Below are 18,257 nucleotides of genomic sequence, written 5' to 3'. Positions count from 1 at the left end.
TTTGGACCAGGTCAATAACATCCTGCACCGTGTATCGCGGGTCTCTCCTTGCTGGTGGCATTCTGAAAATAAAATATCAATTAATTAACATGAATATATGTTTTATATATTGTAGTACATAACCTGAAGGAATAGATAGGGTGGTGGACCAAGTGCTCAGGGTAGAAATGTTTTCCATGCAGACAATACTGTCTGCCTGGTAAGTCGCTTTGGACAAAAGCGTCTGCTAAATTCCCTAAATGTAAATGTAAATGGTTTAATGGCTCTAATTATCATACTAAAAGGAAAACATGCATCCCCCCCCACTTACATCCACACCCCACATTCAGGAACATTCCTGTCCCCAGAACTGAATTGTTCCATGGACAAAGTCATGGAATTTTAGGTCAGGCTGATCAAATTAACTACATTTTTTAAAGATAAAACTTTTAAATCAGTCAAATTTGACCAGAACACAACACAAGGGTAGAATGTATACTATCCATGTATAAAGAAAATACTCTGTTTCAGGCAGTGGTGTAGTGGAGGGAACACAACCAGCTAGTTTGACTACCACATTCACCCAGTGTTGTATAATTGCAACAATTATATAATAAGCTCTAAAAGAAATTTGATGCATCTATTCCACACTAACTACATATGTACATGCTCTAGACATTATAATAACAACCACAACAAATATAAAAGACATTTTACTTACATGCATCTGATGAATCCAGTCCAATGAAACCAATAGATGTTGTTCGAAGGAAACCTTGAGAGGTTGTGTGAGTTCATGGCCAGAAGGCGTGACTTATAAACAAATGTACCATCCAATCACATTGTGAGACTGAACGATAGGACCCAATGACTATGTAAATGTGGTAAAAAAACAAGGAAAAAAAAGCCAGATTGTTAGGAACAGTAAAAACCTGAGGAGGAAGCCTTTGTCCTTATGAGGCTGGACTTTGCTTATCGGCCGATACAGAGAACCGATCGAATACCAGAAGACACCAAACAAAACATATCTGTATGCTACTAACCCTCTTTGAAGTCAGGACTTCTCTCGCCACTTCATTCCCGGTGATTAATGATGTTTCCACGAATCAGAACTAATATGTGTCTTGTGATCATTGTGCAGAGATGTGGTCACGTGGTCTCATGTCTTTCAGATTCTTCTCACAGCAGCGAGAGGGAGAAATAACATGTTCATTTACAATCTATTGTTTTTAGACGTTGAGAATGAATCAACTTAAAACATGAGGAGGACGCCTTTGTCCTAAAGATGTTGGACTTTGCATATTGGCCGATACAGAGAACCGATCGAATACCAGAAGACACCAAACAAAACATATCTGTATGCTACTAATACTAATATGTGTCTTGTGATCATTCTGCAGAGATGTGGTCACGTGGTCTCATCTCTTTCAGATTCTTCTCACAGCAGCGAGAAGGAGAAATAACATGTTCCTGTCCCGGTGTGCGTGTTTCTAGCAAGAGGTCATCCATCCTCTCGTGGCCCAGATGTTTTTTAAAACTGGAGCTCAGGCCCCAGTTCCCCCCCCCCCCCTATCCCCCCCTTGCAGGCGAGCCAGGCCAACTCCATGTGTCATCCTCCGCTCGCTTCCAAAATATCTTGGGTGAGATTTACAGTACAAAGGGAGCGTGTTGCGTAACGCTGTGTGTCTCTGTGTCTCTGCAGCTGAGCGGCTGATCTCTCTGCACATTCCGCTGCGTCTCACTCGAATCCTCGTTTTGCTTCGGCCTCCCTGACATCGCCGACACTTTGGGTGCAGAGCGTTTTTTTCGTGAGGCCGATTTCTCACGGCGTATAAATCAGCGGGAACAGGGAACAGATGTGTTTAATATGAGAGCGATATGAACTCTGGGATCCGATCGCTGCGCCTCTCCTACTCCAGAGCTTCCTTTCCTCGTATCGTCCACTTTGAAAAGCGCTCGGCTCAAACTGTTTATTTGACTAATGTGTTCTCAGTTAAAAGCTGCTGATGATAACCCTGCTGGTGGAGGTGTGTGAGGGTCAAACTGCTCGAGCTGTAAAAGCTTTTATTAGCACGGAATCCACTCCACTCTTCTTTCTGTGTATGTTAATGTGGCTTAGCAGGATAAATGCAAATAGAGAAGCTAACTTTGTGACTTTGAGTTCATGCTGCTGCTAAGTTTCATCTGAATTTCTCTCAGAGACAAAGTGAACTAATAACACCCAAATAATGATTTTTATGTGAGTGCAGCTGGAAAGAATTTCATGAATTTCATGACAAATAGTGACTTGATTACATATCTAGCATTCATTTGCAGTTAAGTTCACTATTTCCCTTCTTTACGTCCATTTCCACGAACTCCTGAAAGGACATCTTCATATTTAGCAGCTAAATGCTCCTCGATGTTTAGCAAATAGTCGCTAACTTTGTTGTTCGATGACCAGAGAGCATATGGTGGTTTCATCAGAGTATTTTTGAAGCTGGAAACAATGCACATGAATGCAGAGAGATGGAACCTGTGCAGTAAAACTTGCATACGGCTGTAAAACCGAAACATCGAGCTGAAAGACTCTAAAACGCTCCATAAAACTGAGGATTCCCACGGAGTCAGGTGATAATTCTCCGTGTTCATTTGCTCCATATCGTGATTAGAAATTTTAACTTTTGTCTGTATTTAAAAATGAACGAGTGGTGGCTGACTGCAGTGTAGGTCATAGACCCGCCTCCTCTTCGTTAGCATACGGGACATGGAACAAACTGAAGGGTCGTTTTTCCAAAGATAGGTCATTTAAGATCGTTCTTATCGAACTGAAACGTCGTGATTGACAGCGGAGACTCACGATTGGTCGAGATTATTATTTTGGCTCCACTTTTCTACGAGGATGTAGAGACTTGTCGTCCATCTTTATTTACAATCTATGGTTTTAACGATTTTCTGTTTTTCTTACAACACTCCGGCTGTATTTAACTGTTGGACACTTTGAGAATGAATCAACTTAAAACATGAAGAGGAAGCCGCTGTGCTAATGAACCTGGACTTTGTGTATCGGCCGATACAGAGAACCGATGGAATACCAGAAGACACCAAACAAAACAATACCTGTTTGCTACTTACCCTCTTTGAAGTGATCTATCAAATTTCCAGCCTGGTATTTTCGACAGTGTTTTTGTTTTTGTTTCTGATGCCGATATCGAAACCTCTCGAGTCCAAACGTTTAGCAGATTGCGGTTCGATCCCCGGCTGGGTCGTGTAGCCTGTTGTTATACCCACAGATAATGATCCCCCCCCCTAGCAGCAGACCAGCTCTCTGCCTGTGTTTCCCGTGATATTCACACCACAAGTGCTTCGGTGAATTTGCTGCCGAGCTGAAGCCCAAAGTCGTTTTTTCTCCAAAAGTCTTTCATGTCGAGTGTCTCACGAGTGTCTGGAAACGCCCGGCGAGTCCTCGGCGATACGGAGCTGTAAACATAAACACCGGGTGATTCATGTGAGGCCGCTACTGGAACCAATCGACCAAAATTGAACTGTTTGAAAACAACCATTACATCACTTCTGGGATTTGCGGGTCCGAGGGAGAATCAGACGGAAGTGATACGAGACGGGAGGAAAGTCAAAGAGGAGAGAGAGTACTTACTGAAGAAGCATCTTTACATAAGTGGAGCTCAAGGGAAATATTAATGTGCCTTTCTCCTCCAAACAAAACAATCTCCTTTTATTAAATTTTATTGGGAACACAATTCATTACAATCTCCCCGAGACGTGTGTAGTGTGCGAGGGGGGGGGTCTCTCCCTGGAAGTGGCCACAGTGTTCTGGTTCACTGATCACTTATTTCTGTCTCTGTCTCTAAATCTTCCAAACCGAATCTGGATCCGTCTCTGTCTCGGTCTCTCAGCAAGAATCTGTATCTGTCTGAGCCTCTTACTGTATATATTGTCTTACTGTAGATATTGATATATTGTTGTTTTGTTTTTATGTACAGTGCACCAACCACACCATGGCAATTTCCAATATATGCAAATATACGTGGCAATAAAAAAAGAATTCTGATTCTGTGTTTCACCTGAAACTCGTCTTTCTGCCTCAAACTAAACCTAAATCTGTTTGAGCCTCTTCTGCCTCATGCACATCACTTTTAAAATGCATCGCTGTTGCTGCGTTGAGTGTTTGAGCTTCTAAAATGGAACAGTTTGGAAATACTGCTGGTTCTGTTGTAGTTTGAAAACCCTGGGCTGAAATGACGATGTCTGAAAACGAAGATTCTTGTGATTACGGTACGTTTGGTTTGGTTCTTATCGATTATGACTTGAATACGAGGGATGAAGTCACTTTCTGTTCCTAAATCCTCAAAAAGAAATCCCTTGTTTCACTTTTCACCATTGTTTTGAGCGGACAATCTACTTCCTGTTTACTCCGGCAAGCTCTTGCTCACGGGGGATTATTACTGATTTGTAGCTTCAATGTGGACAGAGGTTGTTTTAGCATATAAATGAAAGCGTGTTAGTATGAATGAACCTTTCTCTCACCCTGAACTTCACTATCTGCTTCGTCCTCTGAGTCAGAACCAGTTTTCGCTTTCCTCCTCTTCCTCTCGTCACTGTGGCACTTATGACTCTGGTCATAAGTCATAGTCATAAGTTCCCGAGTCCCAGGATTTCCCTTCTTCATCTTTCCTCTCCTGATCCTGTCTCTGTTTCTCAGTAACAGTCTGTATCTGTTCAGTCTGCATTTACTGAGATTTAGTTTTCCTCCGTCACCGCTCGCTGCTGCAGTCTGTTCGTCCTCACAGTTTTTATCTGAGCACAGAAAAGCTCGGTCCCTCTGGGTCGGCCTGGGGGGGGTGGGGGGGGTCACGACACGGTTCCTGACGTCTCTTATCACATCAACGTTCCTCTTTATTGGAAACATGTCAGTGATTGAACTCTGCAGCGAAGGACTGGATCTGAAACTGACTATTAAACTACACTCAATCAATAAATTACAGTGCATTAGAGGAAACAAGAATTTTATGTCTCTTGCTTTTACTCCAGAAATGAAAGTTTAATGGAGGAAATATTTATATTTCCACTTTCCTGCAAATCACTGCTCATAAATCATCGCCGCGAATCATGAGAGATTCTAATTGCAACCTGAATTAAAAGCGAATGAATCTGCAAAGCAAATAGCCGTCGATAAATTTAACAGATTTATAAAAACACGTTGCCTCCAAAAGTTCCACTTGAATTCGCTCTCATCCGTTTACACGCTGTGGTTTGACTGATCTGAGAACAGCACACAGACAGGAAGTGGTTTCTCTGAGGCGTCAGAAGCTGGTGATTCAGCAGCGTCCACATCATCAGACTCACACGTCACTTCACATGACAGATCGGAGGAGGAGACCTTTCATTTACAGTTCTCTCTCTTTCTTGTCGTGTCCTCTCATCTTCCTCTTGAGTCTCCCATCATGTCTGAAGGGGGAGGGACAGGGGGGGGCGACACGTGGTTGCAGTTGAGGGACTTGGGATGAACCCACAGTGTAAACACACAGAGCTGGTTTCAGTCAGCCTATGTGCGTTCATCCGTTCCCGTGGCCTGCACCTGATCACGTCCAGCTTCCGGCCTCAGGACATCGAGAGAATTAAATCCACTTCCCTTAAGCTCAGTGTCGACAGGGATTATACATGTGTTTACTTAATAAACATATAAAATCTAATTATTTAAAGTGTAAAAAAAGGCAAAAGTCTGTCAAAACAAGCTGTTTGTGTTCTTATTTACCGCAAAGTTAAGTAAAATGTATGAAAATAAATTGAATTTGTCTTGAAATGGACGAGTTATTGATAAAAATCACAAAAATCCTGGTCAAATGATTATTAGAGCGCAACTATTTCATTTTCAGGCGCCAATATTGAGTAAAACCTCTCCGTTACCATTATAGAAATCTGCCTTTATGGAAATAAACGAAATTTAAAAAGACCTTGGGAAAGATGTTATGACATGGGACGTGTCGACAGGGATTATACATGTGTTTACTTAATAAACATATCAAATCTAATTATTTAAAGTGTAAAAAAGGCAAACGTCTGTCAAAACAAGCTGTTTGTATTCTTATTTACCGCAAAGTTGAGTAAAATGTATTCCAATTCAAATATTCTATTGTGAAATATATAAAAATAAATCAAATATGTCTTGAAATGGACGAGTTATTGATAAAAATCACAAAAATCCTTGTTAAATGATTATTAAAGCGCAAACTATTTTATTTTCAGTAAGTATTGAGTAAAACCTTGCAGTTACCAATATAGAAATATGTCAATATGGAAATAAAATAATTTTAAAAAACCTTTGGAAAGATGTTATGAATTTGTTTTGACAAATGAATGTAATTGAAGCTTGATATTTACAAGAAAGTATGAAGAATAAATGAAAGAAATGTAAAAATAAATCACAAAATCAAATTGAATAAAGACATGTTTTATGTAAACATCAATCTGCATCTTCCCTTCATTGTTGATCCTGTGAAATCCATCAAACAGTTTTAGCCACGTGTGCATTAACGGCTCATATTGCTTGATTTTTAACAGCCATCAATAAACTGGTCGTGCTCTAATAATTATAATAAGTTCATAATTACTGTGGGTTTCTATTTATTTTTCCTGTACGAAGCCCAGACTCTCTCACACACCTCTTCTCCCTCGGCTCGTTCTCCTGAAAAACCCCCAAAGTTATGAGACCAGCTCGGCCTCAGTCAGACCTCGACCACAGGAAGTGACAGGAGAACATCGGTGTGACCCCCCACCCCCCACCCCCCACCCCACCCCCCCGGTGCCGAGCGCCTGTCGCTGTGGATTCATCCTCCCACACGGCGCCGGCACCTTCCACCGGCCAAGTGCTGCTGGTTGAGCCTTTTCTCAGAGAGGCCGAGGTGTTCATTCCTCACAGCTGTGTCACCGCACACTCACCAAACAGACACACAAACACACACACACACAGACACACACACACACACACACACACACAAACACACACACACAGCGTTAGTGTCCTAAAGGTGAAAGTGTCATATACGTGCCCACTCACTTGATGCACTGTGGGAATGCACGTGCACAGCTTTGCATATATATAAATATATATTTATATATATATATATAGTATACCAGGGGCGTAGCGATATCTGATTGTAAGGTAACGATTTTTGTGGCCCAACAAATTCAAGTTACGATATTAGGACAATATTTTCAAGATTTTTTGTGCTAAATTAGTAACTGCTCTAATTTCTTAGAGTAAGAAAATCAACATTAATAATAATAACAATGTCGGTGAATTTCATCCTTAATGTTGTTCAGTGTGTTTTTTGGCAAATGATATTTGAGGTGCTGGATTTTAATCCTGTATTATTCTAGGAGTAATGTTTTCACAATATTAACAATATTTTTCTTCAAAATCGGGATACTGCGACATTATATCTGTTTGCTTTGTTTTTATTTAGTGCTGTTGCAGAATCCCTACGTATAAAGTGATATATTCTACATATTGGTCATGTGACAACAGAAGCAGCTCTATGACTCGTTAGCAGGATGAAGTGATTCAGTTTCAGCTTCTTCTGGGGACTTGTGATGAAAAGACCCAACAGCACCAGTGGCGTTCTTCAAGTGTTCTCTGGTGGGATCCAGCCCGGGACCACCACAGTTATATCCTGGTGTTAAAAGACGCCTGCGCTCAGCACCCGGGGGAATTAATTCCTGCTCGTCTGTGTTAATGTCTGAGTTACGATCGCCTGCGAGAGACGGACGTCTGGTTTTATAAGAAGCTGATTTCTCTCTTTACAGCCGCTGACTGATGGAGGAGCGAAGCTGATTTACAGGTCGGCTTTAGCACTGTTTTAATTGGCTTCTCTCTCTCTTTCTCCCTCTCTCTCTCTCTCTCTCTCCTCCAGATGGACCCGGTGCAGAAAGCCGTCCTCCATCACACCCTCGGCCTCCCGCCCACCGCCAAGAGGAGGCACGTCTCCTGCAGCGTCTGCCAGCTGAGGTTTAACTCGCAGGTGAGACTCTTTCCTCCAGGGTTCAAGTTGAAAAGTCGCACGTTCTCACTCACAAACCAGAAATACATCACGACCACATGGCAAGCTCAATAAGAAACGTGTTTTATAAGAGCAGGGAAGAAGGAAAAGGAAGAAATAACAATACTAATGTGCTGTTTAAGTCAGTGGAGCAGCTTGGCTGTGGATTCCTGCGTCTTGCCTGCTGTTGTCCAAACTGAAATATATTATATATGTTAATATTTCAATGACCCTCAAATGATGAGTCATACTGACTTTGATGATCCCTTGACTTACTCAGGGAAACCTTTCAATTTGACAATTTTTTGACCAAATACTTGACATTTCCTTCAACTTCATGTGCAGGTTTTTATTTAATAGCAATAACCATTAATCTATATTACTTGTAAAGTACATTGAGTTGTCATCAACAAGAAAAGAGTTATATAAAAACAGTCAAAGCAAAAGAGGAACCAATACACAGACAAAAAAACAAGTTCCTTCCCTATAATAACAACTTAAACTTCATCAAATGGTGGCTGTTATTTCATATTTTAAGATGCAAAGATGATTGATTTATATTCGTTGCACCAGAGACACTAAAGCAGCAGAAAAACCATGTTGATGTTGAACAAGCACAAAAGGACGAGTCCGGTCTGTGTAGTGATCAAAAGCCCACGGACGAGTTCTTCTTCACTAACTCATCATGTTTTCTGGAGTTTCTTAGCAACTGTTAATTAAAAAAGAATGTTTATTGATTCTGAGGACACAGTCGTGATTTAGCTTCGGAGGCAGTTCTGTGAGTTCGCCCCTGAAACTGAAACTATATTAGTGTGATGGAGAAGTTTCTCCCGGTTGTTGACGTGAGGCCGAGTGTCAGAGTGTGTGAAACCCCCGGTGGAGGAGAGTGGGTTTTTCTCAGAGAGGAAACAGACGGAGACATTTCAGCGTCTCAGTGAAAAACAAAGAGTGACCTGAATGTTTGATTTGAGTGGAATGATCACGTCACAGCAGACGATCATGAAGTCGCTTGTTAGGGACCTGGGATTGAATGGGTCGTTATCTCCCCGGGTCACACCCAAGGGGGCGGGGCTTAGATGTGTTGAATGACTGATTGTTTTCTGTGCGAGACGAATAAAATGTAAAAGAGATCAGGCAGCAATCTGCAGAACTCCATTCAGAGTGAAATAAGGTGTGATTATCTTAACAATGATGGAACAGCAGTGGGGGGGGTAAGTGCTCTCAGGGTTCTGTGTTGAGCTGCTCAACAGCGACGTGTCTTTTATAATGTGAGAGCCTTTTAGGTTGTGTTCCTTTGTTGTTTGTTGGTTTTGCAAACATACACAAAACAGGAGGTTTTATTCCAAAAACTACAAATATGACAAAAACTAACAAAACAGGCAAATGGAAATGAGCAGAGGAGCATGAGGGAAATCCAAAATCAACAAGCTAAGATTTACTACTGTGGCTATTATTAAAATAAATATGTTTTCCACTACTTGTCCACTATTAGTTTGTGCAATGTAATGCAGCTGCTACACACAAAAATCCAGATCTACTGGATTTAAATGTGGTTCACAAACTGCTAGGCCTTGTCGGAGGTTGAGCTGCTTTCAGATCTGAATCTTAAATACCAAATTTGCATCTTCACACATTGTCCTATTGCTGTGAACGACTCTGACCAGAGGATCTCCGGCTTCAGGTGTGAAAGACAGACTCTCGACTCCAGACGTTTTCCAGAGTCCACGTCTGTAATCAGCGTAGTCAGGCTCCGCCCCCCTGTGGCCTCTTTGCACAATATCAGAGAAACGCACATCGAGTCCTCAGAACCGACGACAAGAAGCCGACAAAGATAACAAACCCAACAACAGTTCACACAATACGAGCTAATGAAATGAATTTATAACTCGGATGGGTTTTTGTTTTCCCTCGCAGCTCATTTCCATAACGTTTTTGAGAGTAATTTAAAACTAAAAATCTGCAAAGAAAATCCCTGCCACTGCATCGTGTTGTTAAATCTGAAGCGTCCCCGAGTAGCGGCGCCATCGCTCTTCCATTAGAGGAGTAATCAATCAATTTCCAACAATGAATTTGTCAGTGATTACTCATCGTGAGGTTATGATATTCGTCACGGTGAAATCCATCTGGGTGTAGATCAGCTGCTCATTCTGACGCTTATTAGAGACAGAGAGAAGCTGGGTGGAGCTGTCAATCAACAGGACTGTTTATCATAATGTGAAACCTCATTTCGGACTGAGAGATGATAAAGAGCGTAAACACCAAATACTGATCGAGTCCGGTTTGTAAACAGACTCAACTCCTGGAGATCTGAGATGAGAAAAGAAAGTTTCTGTTGCTGACTCGGGTTTTTTTCATGAGTCAGGATCTTAAACCGGACTGAAGTCTGTAATTTGAATCATCTCATCCACTCTTAATTTCCTGTTTACATCTGATGCATTTACCACAGCTTCCTTCATTTCTTCAGCTTTACTCACGTCCTCTTGAATTAAACCTGTTTTTTTTTTTACAAACTGATTAATTCAAAAAGGGGGATTACCTCAAGTAGAATCAGTTCCAGAGCCCAGAAGCTCCGGAGGTGGAACATACTGAGGTTTGAGAGATCACACACACACACACGCAAGTCACAACCCACACACAAAATTATAATCTTAAGAAAGACCAGAAATGAAGAAGATATGTTGACTTCTGCTAAGGAGGTTATGTTTACCCCTGTCTGTCTGTCTGTCTCACTGTTTCAAACAGGATTACATTAAAACACTGGGAGAGTTGAATGAAACTTGAGTCAGATCATGGGGGTGGATCCAGGAGTTGTTTATCACTCTCTTTAACTTTGTGAGATTTGGTTTCGTCCCGGTTCTTGATGAAAACAGAATATTTAGGGATGTGATATCTTTAAATGTGCTGCAGCTTGATAGAGTTTAAAGCTCTTGTTTCCTGCTCCTCATACCTGAGGAATCCTTTACCTCCTAACCTAAACTCCTGTGGTATCTGATTTGAAAAGACACTTAATCATGATAATCAATTTACTCTTTATTTAACTTTTATGTCTTGTATATATATTTGTTTTATATACAGCTTTTTCTTTCTTATGGGAAGTACTTATTGTGTTTTTATGCTTTATGTTAAATGTATGCACCTTTTCACCTTAGAAAATTCCAGGTAGGTGTAAACCTACTTGGCAATAAATCCTTTCTGATTCTGATTCTGATTCTGATTCATCATACATCTTAGAACTCAGTTTACGATCTCAGAGCTTCAGAGCTTCCTGTTGTTACACAGCATCCGGACGAGGTGTCATTGGACACCCTGACAAACTGGCAGAGCAACTTGTCCCGCCCCCGAAGGTCAGTTTTCATTGTTCTCTGCTTTCAACAGTTTGACCCCTCGTCCACTCAGCGTGACCCCTGTTAAAGTGAATGACTTAGAAGTCCCCACCCACTCGGCTCCCTCCTTAAATACAAGCACCCAGTCGTCCAGTGGCTCAGAGTCGACTGGAGGTCGAACCATGGCGGTCAACAGGATCATCAAGATATTGCTCTTCACCTTCAACTTTGTGTTCTTCGTGGGTGGAATCACTATCCTCAGCTTCGCCGTACACGCCAGGAGCAACCGGGTCGACTACCAGATCACAGACGATGTTCTCCCGGCCATTAACCTGCTGGTGTTCGTCGGAGCCGTGACCATGATCCTGGGCTTCCTGGGCTGCTGTGGCGCCGGCAGAGAGGACCGCTGCCTGCTGACGCTCTTCTTCGCGGGCCTGCTCGCCCTGCTCTCCATGATGGTGGCCGTGGGCCTGCTGGGAGCCTTGTCCAGGACCGAGACCGCCCAGATTGTGGTGAAGGAGCACCTGAAGGAGCTGCTTCCTCTGAGCGGACAACCCAAGGACGTGCAGGAGTCCTTCCAGCAGCTGGAGAGGAACGGCTTCTGCTGCGGATTCTTCGTCGGACCTCTGGACTGGGGAAACTCGACGGTTGTGCCGGACTCCTGCAACTGCACCGACACCTCCAGGAACTGCACGGCTTTTGAAGGACGTCAGGTTTACTCCACGCCGTGTATGACCTACCTCATGACGTGGTACGACCGATTGTCTAACACCCTCATCGCGGTTGCTTGTGGATTTAGCAGCTTGATGATCCTGGGCATGGTGTTCTCATCAGTCGTTTGCTTTCAAGTCTGCGCTAAGAAGGGCAGCGTCATTTAGAGCTTTGTTCAGAATGTCGAAGGTCACAGGAGCCGAGTGAAGGACACACCATCAGGCTCGTTGTATTTCTATTCCTGAGCTGAGCCGCACTGTACATTTTACCTCGTTTTTTACCAATATATACTTATTGTGTAGATTTTAACTTTACAATAAAACTTGACTCTTGTATTTCTATATCGTGGCAGTTTTTTTTACTTCTAATCTACAACAATTCCAAGGAAAATATTGTATTATTATTACTTATTTATAGGGCTGGGCAAGTTTACTCGTTTTAATCGAGTTAACTCATCACTTATTTAACTCAGACAATTATTTTATCTAGCATTAACTCAGGTTTGATTATTTATTGTTTTATTGTGAAAGTCAGGCTTTTATTTTGTGAAAGTCTGTTGCTGACTGCTGCAGAACCGGAAAAAATAAAATAATTGGCGGATAAACAACCATGGATAAGGGTACGGAGCTTTTACATGGCCATTTTCATTTTAAAGTTCTTCCAGACGGCGGAGTCGACAGAACCAAAGCAATTTGTAGCCACTGCCAAGGTGAATGTTCTTATCACCGGAGAACTTCCAGTCTAAAATATCACCTGAATGCAAAACACACAGTTGATTTCAGCAAATCACTCAACGAAACAGCGAGTGGAGCGAGGCTTCGGCAGACTACGTTAGACGCAGGGAGGAGTATACATGTTTCATAACGAAGAGGATAACATTAATGCCCTGGCAGTGGCATTGAGCTTTAACTTTGTATTTGCTTTGATAACATTGTTAAGTTGAGATTTACACTGAATATTTTATTTAACTGCTACTGTATTAAATGCTGATGTTAAAAGTGTTTGCACAACAAATGTTATGGCACATTCGTTCATTTGGCAGAACATTGAAAATAAAATTGCTTTTTAATTCATTATTGGATTTTGCGTATACAAATGCAATTAATTGTGATTAATCAGGGAAATCATGCGATTAATCGCGATTAAAACTTTTAATCGTTGCCCAGCCCTACTTATTTAACTAAGAAAAGAGTTGTGAATGGAAGCGGCTCCGGTTCGACCTGCTCAAATCAGTCTCCTGTGTGTCTCCTTCCCATGATACCTGATATCATCCCCAACCCCCCCACTCTCACACACACAAACAGACAGACACAGACCCACACATCAGGGGCTCTACCACCGGGTGTTGTGGGTTCAAACAATGACCAGACGCCTGTTTGATGTGCCATGAGATTGTGCCGGGTTCGTAGTTTATCCACAAGAATGTGCACGAGAGGGTATTTGCATATAAGTAGAAGTGATGTCATAACAACTGGCTCCTCATCAGGTGAATAATCCTGTAGAATGTGTTTTACTGTTGCCTTTAATTTATGTTTCCCCTCTGGACACTGTCTCTATGCATCTTGAATCCTTCTGATACAAGCGTCAGCTCTGTAAAGTGAATCTGGGTCATTAAGATTTATGACTGAGTTAAACTGGTGCAGCACCACACATATAAGTGACAAGGCTAATAAACTGATTAAATCCTTAAAAACTGACTGAACTATTCCTCAAAAAAGAAAAGAAGAAGCTGCCTCATCCTCCTTTTATACCAATGTTGGGTTTAAGATTAATATTCAAGTATTGATGCCACTCAGAACTCATACCTTCACCAATTATAGTCTCATTCACCAAATTCCTGCTAAGATCCATGAAGTATTTCGATAACAATCTATGAAAATGGCCAAAAATACCCAATCTGCAATGTTGAATGGACGAATGTGAGCAACAGGAAATATACTGAAACACTTCTATCTTACACCCGGTTGGTTTGAAGTAATTAAAACATGATTTCTTGTTTTTTTACGGCTTAAATCTGTTAAAACAGGCAAGCAGCAACAGGAAAGTCAGCATGAAAACACATTTTCACATTCCTATCAGACATGTTAACAGCTGATCTCCTTAGCAACTTAAAACAGGTTCAGTTTACTGAATTAATTAGATGTTAAAAAGTGTTAATTAAGTGCTCATCTCAATTCCTACACAGCTGAAACCTGCATGATCGTGTGAAAGATTTAGTTTTTCCATCTCAAGTGTTTTTTAGCGTTTCCCTTTTGGTTGAAAGCAATGATCTGCAATGGAGGACAAAACGCCAGGAGGCAGAAATGTTGATGTATTAAGTGAAGGAGAATAAAATGGTGGAGGACATAAAAAATAATGTCCAGGAGCCGCTGGGACTGACTGGCTCTCGCTCAGCTGGCTAGCAGGTTAGCGCTTATCTCATCGGCCACAGCAGCTCACACACAAGCCTGAGAGTTGTTAGTGTTTTACCAAAAGCTTCTAGAACGAAGAAACGTGCAAAGACGCACAACACAGATATATATACGGGAGGAACAACCTGGTTCTGCTGCAGTGAACTGTTTGAACTTGAAAGTCACCCAATAGAACAAACTCCTCCCCCAAGACCCGACTGTCCAACTCCAATCACGTCTCACAGCCGAGTCTGGAGTGAGTCACATCCTGTTTACCCTCCTCCTTTAGACCAGGTGGTGTTCTTACTCTTCTGAGTACTTGTTATGCTGAGTATTTGTTATGCTGAGTACTTGTTATGCTGAGTACTTGTTATGCTGAGTATTTGTTATGCTGAGTACTTGTTATGCTGAGTACTTGTTATGCTGAGTACTTGTTATGCTGAGTAATTGTACATCCTGTCTACTTGTTTGTTTACACCGGGCATTAGAGAGAAACAGCTTTTCACTCCTGTGCATTTGGTAGATTTGTTTCTCACTGGTACTTGAGATAAATTTGTTATCTCAGCTAAGAATTCAAGATTGCTAGATATGGATTTTGATTTGGATGGACACGTATAGCCCTCACTCATCAATATCAATCCCCCATGACTCGTTCTTTTGCTTGATCTCGGGTTAGGGATTAAACGATAGAGGATAAAAAAAACGTTTATGTGGGAAAGAAGCTTGAGATGCAAAGAGTTGAAATCTTCTAAAATGTGTGAGTTTTGAAGCGAAGTCAAACAGACACGTTTTATTTTTTCTTTCTTAGTAAAGCTAAACATCTGTAACTTCTTCTGACACTCGTTCTGGTTCATGATTCTCGTTCAGAGAGCGTTTTCTTTTTCGCTGACCTTTCGTTTTCAGACCGACTCTCAATCTGAGCCCGGCCCTGTGAATCTAGTTTTGTTGAGAACCTGAAAGGCAAAACAAATGATTCTCTTTTCCGTGTTTTAATCACGCCTGTGTCAGACTTGGGGGGTTTGGGCAATTCCTCGGCTCCACTGCGCTGATGGAAGATGAATTATTGCCGTGGTCACGTTCGGCAGCCGTCACACATCAGCTGGGTGTCGTGGAGGAGAAATCCCTCACGTCTGTGGGACCTGCAGGTGATGGATGTGGGTCAGAGTCGGCAGTTTGGTGCCAGAAGAAGACGTGTGAAAAAATGACGCTTCATATAAAACGGTTTTTCAAGGGATGAAGAGGGAAATATTTAAGGCAATTCAGCAAATTCAACAGCCTTTGCCAACAAAATGACTGAACTCGGAATTTCAAACAACTAACATTCTCCTCCTGGGATGAATCCTCTGTCCTATTTGCTTGTGCACCTTTGTAAATTATTTGAATTCAAGTGACAAAAAGCTTTGTAATAAGATCCTGAGTTTAGTTTCTCACAATCTGACCATAGATCCAAAAGGGCAAAGGAGAGGAAACGAGAACAGTTTGGTGCCAGAAGAAGACGTGTGAAAAAGTGACGCTTCATATAAAACAGTTTTTCGAGTAAGAAGGGGAAATATTATAAGGCCATTCAGCAAATTCAACAACCTTTGAACTCAGAGTTTCAAACAACTAACATTCTCCTCCTGGGGATGAATCCTCTGTCCTTTTGCTTGTGCACCTTTGTAAATGATTTGAATTCAAGTGACACAAAGCTCTTTAATATAATAAGATCCTGAGTTTAGTTTCTATCAATCTGACCTCTGCTCTAACGACAGATCCTAAAAGGCAAAAGGGAGGAAACCAGAACAATGTGTTCTTCTGTTGTCCTGCAGAGATACGAGCGGCTCTTTGTCCCAGATGCTTACAAACGTCTGCTGGGGGGGTGTTATTTATTCCAAGAGGCAATTGCATCCCCCCCCTCCCCCCCGATACCCTGGTTCTTGCCACAGGCGATGCATGCAGGGATGAGTGCGGAGGTAAACAAGGACAGCTCAAAGTCTTTGCATATGTCCCAGGTTCTGTGTGCCTGGATGAATCTGCTCTGAAGGTGAATCTCGGTGGAAACACGTGTTCCGACTTCCAACCGGGCGGCGACAACGTGAATTAAACATGTGCAGGTCACGCACGTCTCCAAATTAAACTTAGATCCAAGTTTTCTTATATAATTTGATATCTCGACAGCTGTTCAGGTGCCAGAAGCAAGAAGAAAAAAAGTTTGGAACAATTATTTTAAATGAAAACAATTTAAATACTCAGCCTTTTGGAAAACTTCTTTGAAAGATCTGTTTTTCATGACTTCAAAAACAAAGCATTTCAATTAACTCATAAGAAACGATGTTACCTGGGTACATGATTCACTCTAGAAGAGGTTTTCAATCCCGAATCCAGATTTTGTGCTGGACTGTGAGACGTCAACTGGCTCCTGCTAATTATATTTACTCTGCTTCATTGACTCTGACTGTTTTCATAGTTCACTTCCTCCCGTCGCTGGGTTCAGCTCGTTTCTCTTCCAGCCTCAAACTGATGCTGATCTTTGTCCTCCTCACAGAGCCAGGCGCTGGCCCACTACAAGGGCACCAAACACGCCAAGAAGCTAAAAGCCCTGGACACTCCCAAGACCAAGCTCAAAGGCTCCCTGGTCACCAAGGAAACCAGCATCCAGGAGCTGGTCAAGGGCATCAACACCTCGCAGGTCGCCAACGACAGCAAAGGTTTGTGTTTCACCCGAACATTCCTCGGTTTTGTCTAACCTGTTCAGAGTGAGTCCTCCTTCCACCACGTCACAGTCTCTGCACTGCAAAAACGGCCACTCCAAAAATAAGCCCAAAGATTTCTTGAAATAAGTCTCTATATTTAAGCTTTACAAGATAAGAGTGATCTTGAAATTAGCTGGGAAACCTCATTTCTAGCTATATTTTACTAGTATTGTGATGTTTTGTGTCTCATAATAAGCTTGTGATGCTCAAAAATAGTATTTTCCCCTCAAAAGTAGCATCTTTTGTTTGTCATTCTGTTTGTTTCAAGCGTATTTAAGTAATTTTTAGTTTTATAATTGTGACACTGTTCTAGATTTGAGTCCACTACCTACTTGAAAGAAGATTAGAAACTGGCATTTGGAGAAAAAATGTCTTGAAGTTAGTATTCCTGACTCGTATTAGGCAGTGCTCTTTTGCCATAATAAGCCGTAATTTACCATCGTGTCATCATCATGCACACGACACACAACCGGTGCTGGAGCTGGATGCTCTCACCTCCTCCTGCTGACTCACGGCTCATATATCAAAGTTTCAGAGACGTCGCTCTCAGGTCAGTCGGACGCAGGAGGGACGAGTCGCAGAGCGCTCACATGTTTCCTGGACGCTCCGACGGAAACTCCGCTCGCTCATTTGAGGGGAAGCCGTGCAGCATGTGTGTGATTCATTGCGTTGACGTTACAAAGACACACACACACACACACAGAGAGAGAGCTCTTGAAAAGCCTCTTCGAATATGTATTCACGTAACTAAATACAATGAGAAATAGACAGAATCAAGAAAGGCTTAAAATTCGGGTCTTGGCTATGAATTGTTATTTTGCCTGCTCCCTTTTAAAATCATAGTTTATCGCAGATTGTTTAATTTCATTCCAGCAGCTCATTTTTCTTTCATGATGATATAACACTGGTCATTGTAACGTTCTGTCAGAGTCGAGGTGGTTTGGAATGTGATCGACTTTGGACGCCGTGGTCGTCCTGCGTTGTGGTTTCTGTTGCTTTTTGCTTTGCTTGGATTGAGAAAAGCTGAGAAAAAGCTCAGGTTTAATTCCTGAGTGCGACACCACGAAATGTCTTTGAGGGGAGGCC

At 42.0% G+C, this 18,257-nt stretch overlaps 2 protein-coding genes across 2 annotated transcripts in view; both read left to right on the top strand.

Annotated features, from left to right (window-relative positions):
* znf385d (zinc finger protein 385D) overlaps positions 1–18,257 on the top strand; it is a 71,866-nt gene that overhangs the window by 30,348 nt on the left and 23,261 nt on the right. Inside the window, exons 3-4 of the mRNA XM_061080866.1 lie at positions 7,890–7,997; positions 16,964–17,126. Of these exons, the coding sequence (XP_060936849.1) occupies positions 7,890–7,997; positions 16,964–17,126 (271 nt within the window). The remainder of the gene's footprint in view (positions 1–7,889; positions 7,998–16,963; positions 17,127–18,257) is intronic.
* Positions 11,521–12,216, top strand: LOC133014650 (tetraspanin-8-like). The gene has a single exon (XM_061081919.1). The coding sequence runs from the start codon at positions 11,521–11,523 to the stop codon at positions 12,214–12,216; it is 696 nt and encodes a 231-aa protein (XP_060937902.1).

This window comes from Limanda limanda, chromosome 11 (genome assembly GCF_963576545.1).
Source record: "Limanda limanda chromosome 11, fLimLim1.1, whole genome shotgun sequence".
NCBI classification, from domain to species: domain Eukaryota; kingdom Metazoa; phylum Chordata; class Actinopteri; order Pleuronectiformes; family Pleuronectidae; genus Limanda; species Limanda limanda.
This window is presented reverse-complemented; position numbering and strand designations above follow the sequence as displayed.